The sequence below is a fragment of the Emys orbicularis genome, chromosome 1 (genome assembly GCF_028017835.1).
Source record: "Emys orbicularis isolate rEmyOrb1 chromosome 1, rEmyOrb1.hap1, whole genome shotgun sequence".
Lineage (NCBI taxonomy): Eukaryota > Metazoa > Chordata > Testudines > Emydidae > Emys > Emys orbicularis.
The window spans coordinates 117,657,969-117,670,011 of NC_088683.1; the positions used below are offsets into that span (position 1 = coordinate 117,657,969).

Consider the following 12,043-nt stretch of genomic DNA (forward strand, 5'->3'; position numbering starts at 1 on the left):
ATGAATTCTTGCTCATGTGTCACGTAGGTACTTGCAGTCATATGACCCAACAGGGTCGGCAGGATTGTACGGACATTCTGAGGCTCGTCTGTATTTGGTGTATGAGTCCAATGAAGAGAAAGTGGTTGCCTGGTAACATGCCCTGGAGGCCACAGCGTCCAGCCTCATCCTGATAAATTCTATCAGTTGTGTGGATTCCAAGGCAGATTTCTCCAGGTTCACCAGAGACCCAAACTCTCAAAGAGATCCAGAAGTATGGAGGTTGCTTCTCATGTTTCCTGGTAAGATCAGCCCTTTAGGAGCCAGTGGTCTAAATAAGGGTATAGCATTGGCCCTTGCCAGCAGGGGTGAGCTGGCACCACTGACAGTACCTTGGTATTAGAGACATAAGACACAATAAAATATCTTTTATTGGACCAACTTCTGTTGGTGACAGAAACAAGCATGCGAGACCAGTATGGAGACAACACTGCAAAGTACCTTGATAAACACTCAGCACCATTGAGAGTCCAAATGAGAGAACCCTGCACTTTTATAGTGCTGTTGGCTGGCTACAAATCTCAGGAATCTCCTTCATGCTGGCATCCTTGAAATTGAGAGCCGTGAACCAATTGCCTGATCTAGAGATGGGACAATTGATGAGTCACCATTCTGAACTTTAGGTGGCAGATAAACTTATTCCCTGAGGTCCAGAATGGGTCTTCATCCTACTGTCTTCTCAGGGACGAGAAAGTACTTTGAGTAGAACTCCTTTCCCCTGACTGCTGGTAGTTTTACCACCCCCAGTTCGAGGAGTGTTTACATCCTACAGAAAAACCCTCTCATGAGAGAGATCTCCAAAAAAGGGCAGGAAGGTGACTGGGGAGATAAGTAGCCCAAGAAGACAATCCCTAATACCCATCTGTCCACCATGATTTGTGTCCAATGGAGGGGAATGACCAGAGAGGTTGACTAGATCCAGTGAAACCATTGATGTGCAGCTCTCAAATGGCCTGTCAAAATGCTGGTTTCAGAGGTAATAGTGGTTGGGAAGTAAAGGGTAGTTTTCCCTGGGCACCATTCCTATGTGTCCTCTGATGCTTGCATGGAAATTCACACTGCTGCTGGTGATGAAAAACAGGTGGGGTTGGTTGTCTAAATTGTGGTACTGGGTTTTCTTTTAATTACAGGTGTACAAATACTCAGTGAATGAAGTGTGGCTCAGGAGACTTCCAATGAGTGAAGAGACTCATCCGTCTTTGCGCTGAACAGCTTGTCAGATTCGAATGGGAGGCCTTCCACCATTGTTTGTACTTCCTTTGGGAATCCCAAGAAGGGAAGCCAGGACGAGCATCTTATTATGACAGCAGTTGCGATGGACCTCACCGCTGTGTCTAAGTTCATTTGGAGGGCTGATCTCATCACCACCTTTCCCTTATCAGTCAGGGCCTGGAACCGGTCTCTAACTTCCTGGGGCATTTTACTGGTGAAGCCAGCTAGCTTATCATAGATGGTAAAATCATAATTGACCATCAACATTTGGCAGTTTGACATTTGAAATTGCAGGGAGGTCAAGGAGTGCATCTTTCTTCCAAAGAGGTTGAGCCTCTTTGCTTCTTTCTCATGTGGTATAAACCTGGCCTGTGTGTCTGCTATGCTCAGTGACTGTACACAGTACCAATGAATTGGGAGGTGGGTAAGAGACTAGGTACTCCGACCCTTTTGCAGGTAGGAAATCTCTTATTTATCCTGCTTGGATACTGGTGGTACCATGGCAAGTGAGGGCCAAAGTATCTTGGCAGGTTCAAGGATAAGCTTGTTAATTGGAAGAGCCACCCTCCTCAGAGCCAAGCTATGAAGGATTTCCAGCAGTCTCTGTGGGGTTTTCATGGGCCTCTTCCTGGGGGATTTGAAATAACTTTGCCACACTTTTAAAGGAAGTCCAGGAAGACCTTAGGGTAACAGGTCACAGTGGGGAAACTGGAATCACTGTCTTGTCTGGGGAAGAGGAGGACAAGGTCATTGGCATGATATCCTCCTATTCTGTTGATCCTCTTCCTCCTGTTGCTTTAATTGCACTTCTTGAGGAGGCTGAAGATGCTCTTCCTCTTCTTCTGGAGCTCTGAATCTCCTTAGGTCCCTTGTGCCATGAAGTATGTTCATTAGGTGGTAGTCTCATGGGTCTTCTGGGCCCAAATACTGCCATTGTGAGCTATCATACCCCCTCAGTGCAGGGCCCCAGTAGGAGTAGGGTGGGTACTCTCTCAGATGGGAGGAGAGAGAGACCCTGGAGACTCCCATTGTCCTGTCTGGGCTCAATCCCCTCAAGGGACCCCACAGGGCATAGTCCAGGCGGGTCTGTCATAGTCCTCTTCAGACTTTGAGGATTCAGATCCAGATGGGAAGCCCTCGGTACCAGAGGAGGTGCTCTTTGATGGTACGGGCAAGAGTCTGGCTAAACCCCTGCTTGACAATGGGGATGCAAAGGGGTACTGCAAAGAGATCAGTACTAGCTGAAGGAATGGTCGGGGCACTGGGGTTTGGAAAGCAGGAGCACCAAGAGGTCATCTGGAGCTGACAAACAAGCTAGAGTTGACGGAGTCGCTTCCATAACTTGAGCTGCTGAAGCACTGGCTCTGGTGGTACAGATGAGAGTTTCTGTGCCAAGGAAGCAGTTCTAGGAACAAAGGGTGCTGAGGTCTTGTCCTTTGAAAAAATCCCAGTACTGGATGGTCCCATTCTGGAGCTGGTAGCTACTGATGACTTGGTATGGGATGGGAACTCCTATCTCTTTTTAGAGGACTTGGATGGGGAACCTTCCCTATAGTTCTTATGGGAGCGCTTATGTCTCCCTTCCCCCTTCTTCTCTGGTTCTGCTCTCCAGAGTTTCTTGGAGCCAGAGGGAGTGTGGAAGTCTTGGAGCTGCCCAGGACTGAAGAGGAGGAGTCACTCTTTTCTTCTTCAGGCTGATATACAGGGAGTCTCCCTGGTCAGAGGTTGTTCCCGCCTTCATGGACTGTTCCATGAGGAACTCTTGGAATCAGAACTCCCTGGATGGCTTAGTCCTACTCAGGAATGACCTGCAGATACTGCACCTGGAAGAGACATGCGCTTCCCCCAGGCAGTACAGACAGGTATCATGGTAGGCCATGACCAGGAAAGCTTTGTGGCACCTGATGCAGCTTTTAAAGCTGGGGATCCTCAGCATAGTCTCCTGAAACCAAGGAGAACTGGGGTTGAGGCGGGTACAGAGAAACACTCCTTGACTGAGTGGGGGGGGGGGGTCCAAAATGTAAGGAACCAAACCCCTAAAACTATTTCTAATTAAGAACCAACTCTAAAAATTCTTAACGTTATTTACAAAGAGGAGCTGAAAAGCCAGCACGAACATAAAACCTCTGTCCTAGACCACAAGCGGTAGGAAGGAACTAAGAGGTAAGGGAGCTGTATCCTTTTGGTGAGGAGCACAAGATGAGCAGGGATGCATGCACGGACCAGAAGGACGCTGCTAGGGAAAATTTCTGGTCCTGGGTTCATGGAGCACATGTGTAACCTGAAGTGCACTACACAGAGGGGAAATTATTTGAAAAACCCGATATTAGAAGTGGGTGATGGGTGAAATAGTGGTAACAGAATAAAAAAAGGGAAGGGAGAAACAGAAAACGTGGGGATGGTGAATTAACAGAGAAAAACATAGGGGGGAAAGCAGACGGGGTTGAGAAAAATATGGGAAAAAGAAGGGGAAAACTGAGAAAGAACGGGGGGGGGGGGAAAGAAGTGGAATTGAGAAAATATAGAAAGAGGATGGAAAAAAGCAAATAAGGAAAATGTCAGATGGGAACAATAAAAACAAGGAAAAAAGGAGGCAAATGGAGAAACCTTTAGGCATTTGTGACATTCTTAAAAATGTTGAAATAAACAAGATTCCTTTGGATGTCTCAGAGAAAACTATATTGTGATTCTGCAGCAATAGAATAAACTAAGAGGTTGCTGACCCCTGCCTGAGAGGATAATAGAATCGTGAGCAATAAGCAGCCTAGGCTTCTAAAGAATAGATCTCACCAGACAAACAAGATTGCATTTTTTTGGACAGAATTATAGAGTTAATAGATGAAGGGAATAAAGCGCATACAATATATTTGGATTTACATAAAGCATTTGCTTCAGTGTCTCATGAAATTTTACTCCCCAAAAATTAATTAACATTGGCTGAGATAGGATCTTTTTCATGTGGAATGAAAATGGACTGAAACACTGTAAACGAAAAGTAATGGTAAACAATAGCGTATCAGGTGGTGGGAAGTGGAGAACAGCAAGGATGTGTCTTAGGAACCATCTTAACTACCATTTTAGAAAATGGTCTGGAAGCGGGAGGGAGAAAAATAATGAGAAACAGCTACACACTGGGAGGGAGAAAGTGAGGAGACTAAGTAATGCTGAAAGAGACATAAGCATGAGACTGGCGGCAGCTAATTAGAGAGGAGTGACAAATATGATATGGCAGCAGTCAAGGGGAGTTGGGGCTTTATGTGCAGAGATCTGATGCTGTGGAGCAGAAAGATTATAGTAACTCTCTATAGAGCTCCAGTGAGATAACATCCAGCTCTGGGCACTTCAGTACCAGAAAGATGTTGACAAATTATACCACAGAGAAAGGAAATAAAATGACAGAGCTGGTTGGATTGACTTAGAGTGAAACATGTAAAGGCATTACATATGCAGGCAATGCAAGGATGAGGGGGGTGAGAGGACAAGTCAACCGTCTATCTGTACTTGAATAATAATAATATTAAAATCCCCACACAAAATGCTGAGCATTAGGTTTGTACCATCTCCATAGATCTCCACCATCCATTTCCCACCTCCATTCCAGTTGTGACCTGAACAGGACCAGGATTTCTTACCCCTTTATCCACAGGGACCTTCACGTCCATAGCAAGGTAACCCGTTTCTCCATTGATCATTGCTGTTCTCAGCTGCACAGGGGAACAGATTAGCATTAGTGCCTCTGACTAGATAAGGAAAGGATGTGGAGTGGTTCATAATTCATATAGGGGAAGCATCTACTGAGAAATGACTGGTTCCCCTTTTCCACTGCCTTTTCAGAGCTCTCAACTAAACATTTTATGAGCAGCTCAGAAGACTCATTCAGGCAGGCTGGTAAATGCCATATAATAATATGGATTATTAGTATTTAAAGCCTATAAAGATGGTCTTGTCCTTAAGGCTAAGGACTTGGAGGGAAGGGACCTGCCAATCTTGCCACAACTGCACTTTGTGACAGTGAGCAAGTCACGTATTCTCAGTGTTTGCACAGAACTAGGAGATCCTCAGGTAGAAGGCACCAAAGAAACACAAAGCAATATTAGTTCTTCCAGAACAACCCCAAAGCTCTTCACAAACTTTAAAACCAATTTATCAAATCATAAGCTGCTCCCACAAACCATTTCACCTGCTATTGAAATGCAGCCATTTCTGGAGTGAAGCACATCTGTTTAACAGAGCACTGCAACACTATACAACATGCTGGGACAGGGAGTGAAGAGACTACCTACCCTATTCAGCTATGGAGTGAAGAGGCGTTTATGTAGACACAATGCAATTTTGCAAGGACACCACTTCTTTTGCAAAAAAAAAAGTGCTAGGGATCTTCAATGACTATAAGACCTTGATTTCCTAGCTAATCTGAAAGGTGGCACCTCCAGCAGCCCAATGCCTCCTAGTATCATGCTAGGACATTGGTTCAGTACTGACTCAGAGAGGAGGTGGGCACCAACTGACTTGGCAACACAACTTACTGCAGCACCTTCAGTATTTCAGTGGTGGTCTCCCATTCAAATACTGGGTAAGCCCAAGCCAACTTAGCTTATAAGATCTAATAAGACCATTGTTCAAGTTGCTACTGCTGCATGCTTCAGTGTACTAAAATCATTTGCTTAATTACCCGCTGAGCATGAAACAGTGACTACCAAAGTAAGTCTCTCCTAGCCAGAAACATCTGACTTAAGGCCCGGGAGGCTTGGGGTATTCTATGATCTGACTGAGCCTGCCATAGTCTCTCTGGGCTCTAAGTTGTCAAGACACCTGTCATAGGCATGGGAACTAGGGCTATGGGGGGTGCTGCAGCACCTCCAGCCTTCCATGCCCAGGATCCTGGCTCCCAGCCCTCCACACCCAGGGTCCTGGCTCCCGGCCCTCTGTGCCTGCCCCAAGCTGTGGCCCAAGCCTTGGTCCCCTTACCTCTGTCCGTGTCCCCCCCTCTTGGAGCCACAGCTCTGGGGGAGGCATGGGGGGCATGAACAGAGGTAAGGGGAGGTGCAAGGTAAAACGTTTGGGGACTACTGCTTTACAGTTTTCTTAGCTGGCTTTCAGCACCCCCACTATAAAAAGTGTTTCAGCGCTACTGACACCTGGTATTTCATCCATATCTTTCATGTGATCCTGGCCTTGCAAAACATTTCCTTCCCAGCACACAGACTGCAGTGGACAGTGAGAGGAAAGGTTAGAATTAGATGGCAGCAAAATCTGTATCCAGATTGTAAACCCCTCTGCTGTTTAGGGTAAGATAGTGGGGGCGGGGGGCCTGATTCTCCCAGTATAGTGATGTGGCTGTGCTCCGAAGTTAGGACCTGAATCTGAACTTTCCCAGAATGTACTTATTGGAGCTTTGATCTCCTCCCCACGTCCCGCCCATCTTGTGACTCCAGATACATTGGTCCCAAAGAGAACAAGAAGCAGGCTCAAGTGAGAAACCATCAGAACTCGTGTAGTCCCACCCCGAGTAACACAAAGTAAGGGAAACTGCAGACCTAGGGTATATCTACACTGCAACTGGGAGGTCTGATGCAGCACATGTAGACATATCTGAGCTACCTTTGATCTAGATCAAAAGCTAGTTCTGGTAACAATAGCAGTCAAGCTGCAGCAGCATGGGAGGCTGCCTGGGCAAACCTTGTCCACCCAGGACCTTGGATACATTCTTGAGCAGCCATCACCTGTGCTGCTGCAGCTTCATTGCGACTCTTATTTGACCTAGCCCCAGTCTAACTACCTAGCTAGATCAAAGCCAGTTTGGGTATGTCTGCACCTGCTACAATCACACCTCCCAAATGCAGTGTAGACGTACCCATAGAAGGGGAGACAAGCACCCTTTATGGGAGTGGGAAGGGGATGTTTCTCTCTGTAGGGACTCACCCTCTGCTTGTAATGATCAGCCCCTGAAAGAAGAAATCAAGAATTGCTACAATCTACCATAAGGATCCCCCCACAGTAATTAGGAGGAAAGGCCCATGAACAGGCTACAATCCATTTCTGATACTCACTATTTCATCTTGGTCTTCCCACTCCACTTCAGAGAGATCCACACTGTTGTAGTTTGGTTTGGGCTTCAGCTTCTTTCCCTCTCTGTACTGGAGTTTATAGAAGAAACAGAGGAAATGGAGCTCTAATTTTCCAGGCCAGCCCTCTAGCACTTTACAGTCAATATTGCATTGATAAAATAGAGAAGCCACATTTATTTTGATTGACTGGCGAATGAGTGTTTAGATGCAGGTGTCATCTTATCCTATAGCCATTACATTTCCTATGTGTGGGCAGGATCTGGAGATGTGAGCATTACTGTGTGCTACAGGCCATTTCAGGAGCAAGGGGCTAGCACAGGGCTAGGTGGGCTTGCAGGTAACTATATAGGCTGGTTTGTGAGAATATGTTTTGGTAATTCATATAAGGAAATTTGGTGAGCAGAAAGTTTACAGCAGGAATCCATGACAATGACCTGATAGCCCTAGTGGTTGTATAAAAACATGAGATGCATTAATCTTCCTGAAAGCCCATGGATTTAAGCCACAACAGTACTAAGAGCATCAGAATCACCTACCAAAGGTCGGAGGTCTGGGTGTGAGAGGATGTAACCGTTGTTAGTGTTCAGAAAGGCATATCCATGGACTCCCAACTGTTAGAAAAAGGTATTAGAATAATTAGCCCAATCTCCTCTCCAGTGGCTGCTCTGTAACGGGGGAGTGAGTACATTGTCCCACCAACATTCCTATTGATATAACTCTAAAAATCAGGAAGAGGCTCTGCTCCTAAATGACTGATTTCCTAGCCACCAGCTGCTCTCTGGGTAGCAAGAAGAGTCTTACTGAGTATTTGTGTACAGAAATCATAGAATCATAGAATATCAGGGTTGGAAGGGACCGTAGGAGGTCATCTAGTCCAACCCCCTGCTCAAAGCAGGACCAATCCCCAACTAAATCATCCCAGCCAGGGCTTTGTCAAGCCTGACCTTAAAAATCTCTAAGGAAGCAGATTCCACCACCTCCCTAGGTAACCCATTCCAGTGCTTCACCACCCTCCTAGTGAAAAAGTTTTTCCTAATATCCAACCTAAACCTCCCACACTGCAACTTGAGACCATTACTCCTTGTTCTGTCATCTGGTACCACTGAGAACAGTTTAGATCCATCCTCTTTGGAACCCCCTTTCAGGTAGTTGAAAGCAGCTATCGAATCCCCCCTTATTCTTCTCTTCTGCAGACTAAAACAATCCCAGTTCCCTCAGCCTCTCTTCATAAATCATGTGCTCCAGCCCCCTAATCATTTCTGTTGTCCTCCACTGGACTCTTTCCAATTTTTCCACATCCTTCTTGTAGTGTGGGGCCCAAAACTGGACACAGTACTCCAGATGAGGCCTTACCAATGTCAAATAGAGGGGAATGATACACCTATCTCATAGAACTGGAAGGGACCCTGAAAGGTCATTGAGTCCAGCCCCGAGCCCCCTGCCTTCACTAGCAGGACCAAGTACTGATTTTGCCCCAGATCCCTAAGTGGCCCCCTCAAGGATTGAACTAACAACCCTGGGTTTAGCAGGCCAATGCTCAAACCACTGAGCTATCCCTCCCCCTACGTCCCTCAATCTACTGGCAATGCCCCTACTTAGACAGCCCAAAATGCCGTTGGCCGCTTTAGCAAAATGGATAGCTAGGCACTGATGAGGTAACTGATTTGTGCGTGTAACTGCAGTTAGTGCACAGACAGTGAGTGGCTGACAATTACCATTTAGGAGGTAGAATTAATTTTGGTATCCATGGCACTCCTATACTTAGAAAGTGGAACAATGAAGAACACTATGGTAACAGTGTCACAAGTATTGAGGCAATAATCAAAATTTTCATGGTGGTCACTGTAGATGCACAACTGAGTGTGGATCTCATAGCTCATCTTTCTGGAAACCAAGCCCCAAAAGGGTGTAGAAGGAGCACTGTCACCTTCTGAGAATCCTCTGGGGCTGAGTGTGGCTCTGCTGTGGCCTGAGTTAACAATGAAGTCACTTAAACAGCCCTGTCACAGAGAAGCCAAAATACTCTACTTGATAGTAGTCTCTCTCTCTTTAATAAAGCCTTCTGAAAGGAGCACTTGTACCAGGTTTAAAGGCTCTTACCTCAGAGCCCAGCTAAAACTTAACAAAAGTCTGAATGTCCCAGCAGCAGCTCCTTCTGCTGTAAAGCCTCAGGCTTCTCCCTTGCCTGAAGAGCCCTACAGTCTTTCCTCTGTTTGCTCAGGGTCTTTCCCAGACCTCCTTACCTGGAGAGCTTTTGCCTAGTCCAGGCTCTCTGGAAGCTCTCTTCCTCTGGAGCTTCCTTTCTCCTCAGGAGTCCTTGTTTAACCAACATCCCTTTTACCCTACCCATGTGCCTAATTAACTGCCTTCCAGTTACTCAGTGACTTAAGTTCTCCCAGGGGAACCTGAGTTGTCTCATTCCCCCTTGTGGATCCTGTCAGAGGTACGCTGGGATGAGCCCCTGACCCCTTCAGAGGGCCATCTACCCTCTGACAAAGGGAGTCTGCATCATGTCGCAGTGCTGCCAAGGCCAGACCCAGCAGAGGTAAATCCAGCATTGTTAGGTACAAGTACTGCTTAAGAAGTGACATAGCCTAATAAGATCAGGCAATGTCGCACTTGGCCTCCAGGTGAACTCTGAGAGAGTGACTAATCAGATCAAGTCCGCCTACAGTATATATTTCAGCCAATCCACAGGGTTCTTAAAACTCAGGTATAATTTGCATTTGTGAAGACAAGAATTATCCATTGGAAAACTAGGGCCTCTAACACCTCCATACAGATGTATATTGCTTGATAGTGAAGGAGGAGTCACTTGTGGGGGTAATTATCAATCAGACATTAGGTATTCTAGTGTGTGCAACTATCCACCATTGGTTTGGTCACACTTATAGGAACAAAAAGTTTGAACCCATAGCTTAAGTCACATGAATTTTAGCGTAATCCCCAGCAGTCACTGCTGTCAAGGTGACCCCTAATGGAAATTCACTAAAGGGACCAATAGCCATTGTACAGAATTCTCAGCACAAGTCTAGTAAAGCAAAGTATAACAGGCTTCACAGAGTATAGCACTTTCCCACAGACCCTCATTAAAAATTCATTTTTTCAATTAGATCAACTTTCTTTTAAAACATATTTTAAAAGCAACACAGAGCTGGTGAAAGGGGCTGGCTTAACAAGTCTGGGGACTGAAATCCCTTTTAACCACAAAATGAGTACAGTACAAGCAGCAATAGTGCAAACTTCCTCAACTTTCCCTGCCAACAAATCTCAACACTGACTTGGAGAAAGTCCCTCTAGGCATGACAGAATAGTTCAGTTTCAATTGTCCATTCTATCCTTGGCATCTCTCCCAAGAGTGTCAACAGTGATGCTAGTTGTGATGGTGCCAGCTATGATGGTGGTTTTAGTCTACTGGGAACTGGATGGAAACTACCAGGTCTTTTTAGATAGGCCACCAAAGAGTCATTCCATGGTGACAACTTGGGCCATTATTATCCTAGCATGCATTCAAGCTGGTGTTCAAGATGTAAAAAGCTCTAGGTCCTATTAACAATCTGCTAAGACATTCAGTTTCTTTGTTTCTAGAGTAGTCTACAGGCTTGTCATGGTGAATGACAACTCCCCAGGTTCTGTAAAGAAATCAGAGGATCCAAGCTTTATATCTGTGGTTACACCTCTATGCACAGTAACTGATTATTAATTGGATTATGCCTGTGGACAAGTGACTGGGCATTTAGCTATGTATGATGACAGACGGTTTGCATTAACTTGGATCTTACCTTGTACCGTGGAGCCAGTTTCAGTAGCTCCCTGAGTGGAACATCAGAGCCCACTACACCCAGGAGAATGCCATGAGATCTCTAAAAAATAAAGGAGAAACTGTTCTCAGAAATGAAATTCTGTTAGCGCTCAGCCTGCCTTCACCTAAACATGGGCAAATGCCATTGCATCACTTTTCCATAGTGAACAGTCAGGGCTTGAGTGGGGTCTGCGCATTTGGTGCTGGGCTGGGTCTGAAGCTGGAGGTGAGAAAACAAGATGAAGTTTCTTATTTCAGTGATACTCGGAAGAAGAAACATTCAGAGGGAGGGACAAATGATCTCTTAGAGATCAATAAATAGCCAAGCAGCTTACTAGAGCCACCACAAAAGCCTGTCTTCTGGTGTTAGAAGACTGCAGACCACCTCAGCATCATTTTACCTGCCTTAGTTCCAAGGAGACTGCAGGGCAGCACTATACTTACCGTTTCATTCTTTTTGCTGAAGACCGGCATAGCTACTGTTGTCATGAGCAGCAGACTTTGAGCTTGAGATGCAAAGAGCTGCCACAGGACAAAGAGCAGTGTGTTAGCAAGTGTAATAGGATAGGGAGCCACCACCAGAAGCGTTAGGATTTCCAAGGGCACCAAATGCTGAATGAAATAATACAGAAAAAAAAAGCCCTGTATAAAAGGCACATTTCTGATCTTCCCTAGGAACAATGCTCCTTGGTGGGGAGACTGATCAGCCTGGGATAAAAAACATTGAAATTTGTCTCAGAAAAAGGCATTAAAGACCTAACTTAATGCTAAAGAGACAGGAATCTTTAGAAATTAATACCCATTATGCATGTCCATGCCAAGGAGACAGACATAGGTTCACACACAAAAACATGCTTAAATACAACCAAAGTGCACATACAATACAATTATAAGAAACAACACAGACATGGGCAAAACTCAT

At 45.6% G+C, this 12,043-nt stretch overlaps 1 protein-coding gene across 1 annotated transcript in view; it reads right to left on the minus strand.

The window, feature by feature from the left end:
• Positions 1-12,043, minus strand: part of CACNA2D4 (calcium voltage-gated channel auxiliary subunit alpha2delta 4) — a 163,212-nt gene that overhangs the window by 98,184 nt on the left and 52,985 nt on the right. Inside the window, exons 14-18 of the mRNA XM_065408969.1 lie at positions 11,566-11,643; positions 11,102-11,182; positions 7,856-7,930; positions 7,302-7,388; positions 4,884-4,955 (exon numbers count right to left, since the gene is read on the minus strand). Of these exons, the coding sequence (XP_065265041.1) occupies positions 4,884-4,955; positions 7,302-7,388; positions 7,856-7,930; positions 11,102-11,182; positions 11,566-11,643 (393 nt within the window). The remainder of the gene's footprint in view (positions 1-4,883; positions 4,956-7,301; positions 7,389-7,855; positions 7,931-11,101; positions 11,183-11,565; positions 11,644-12,043) is intronic.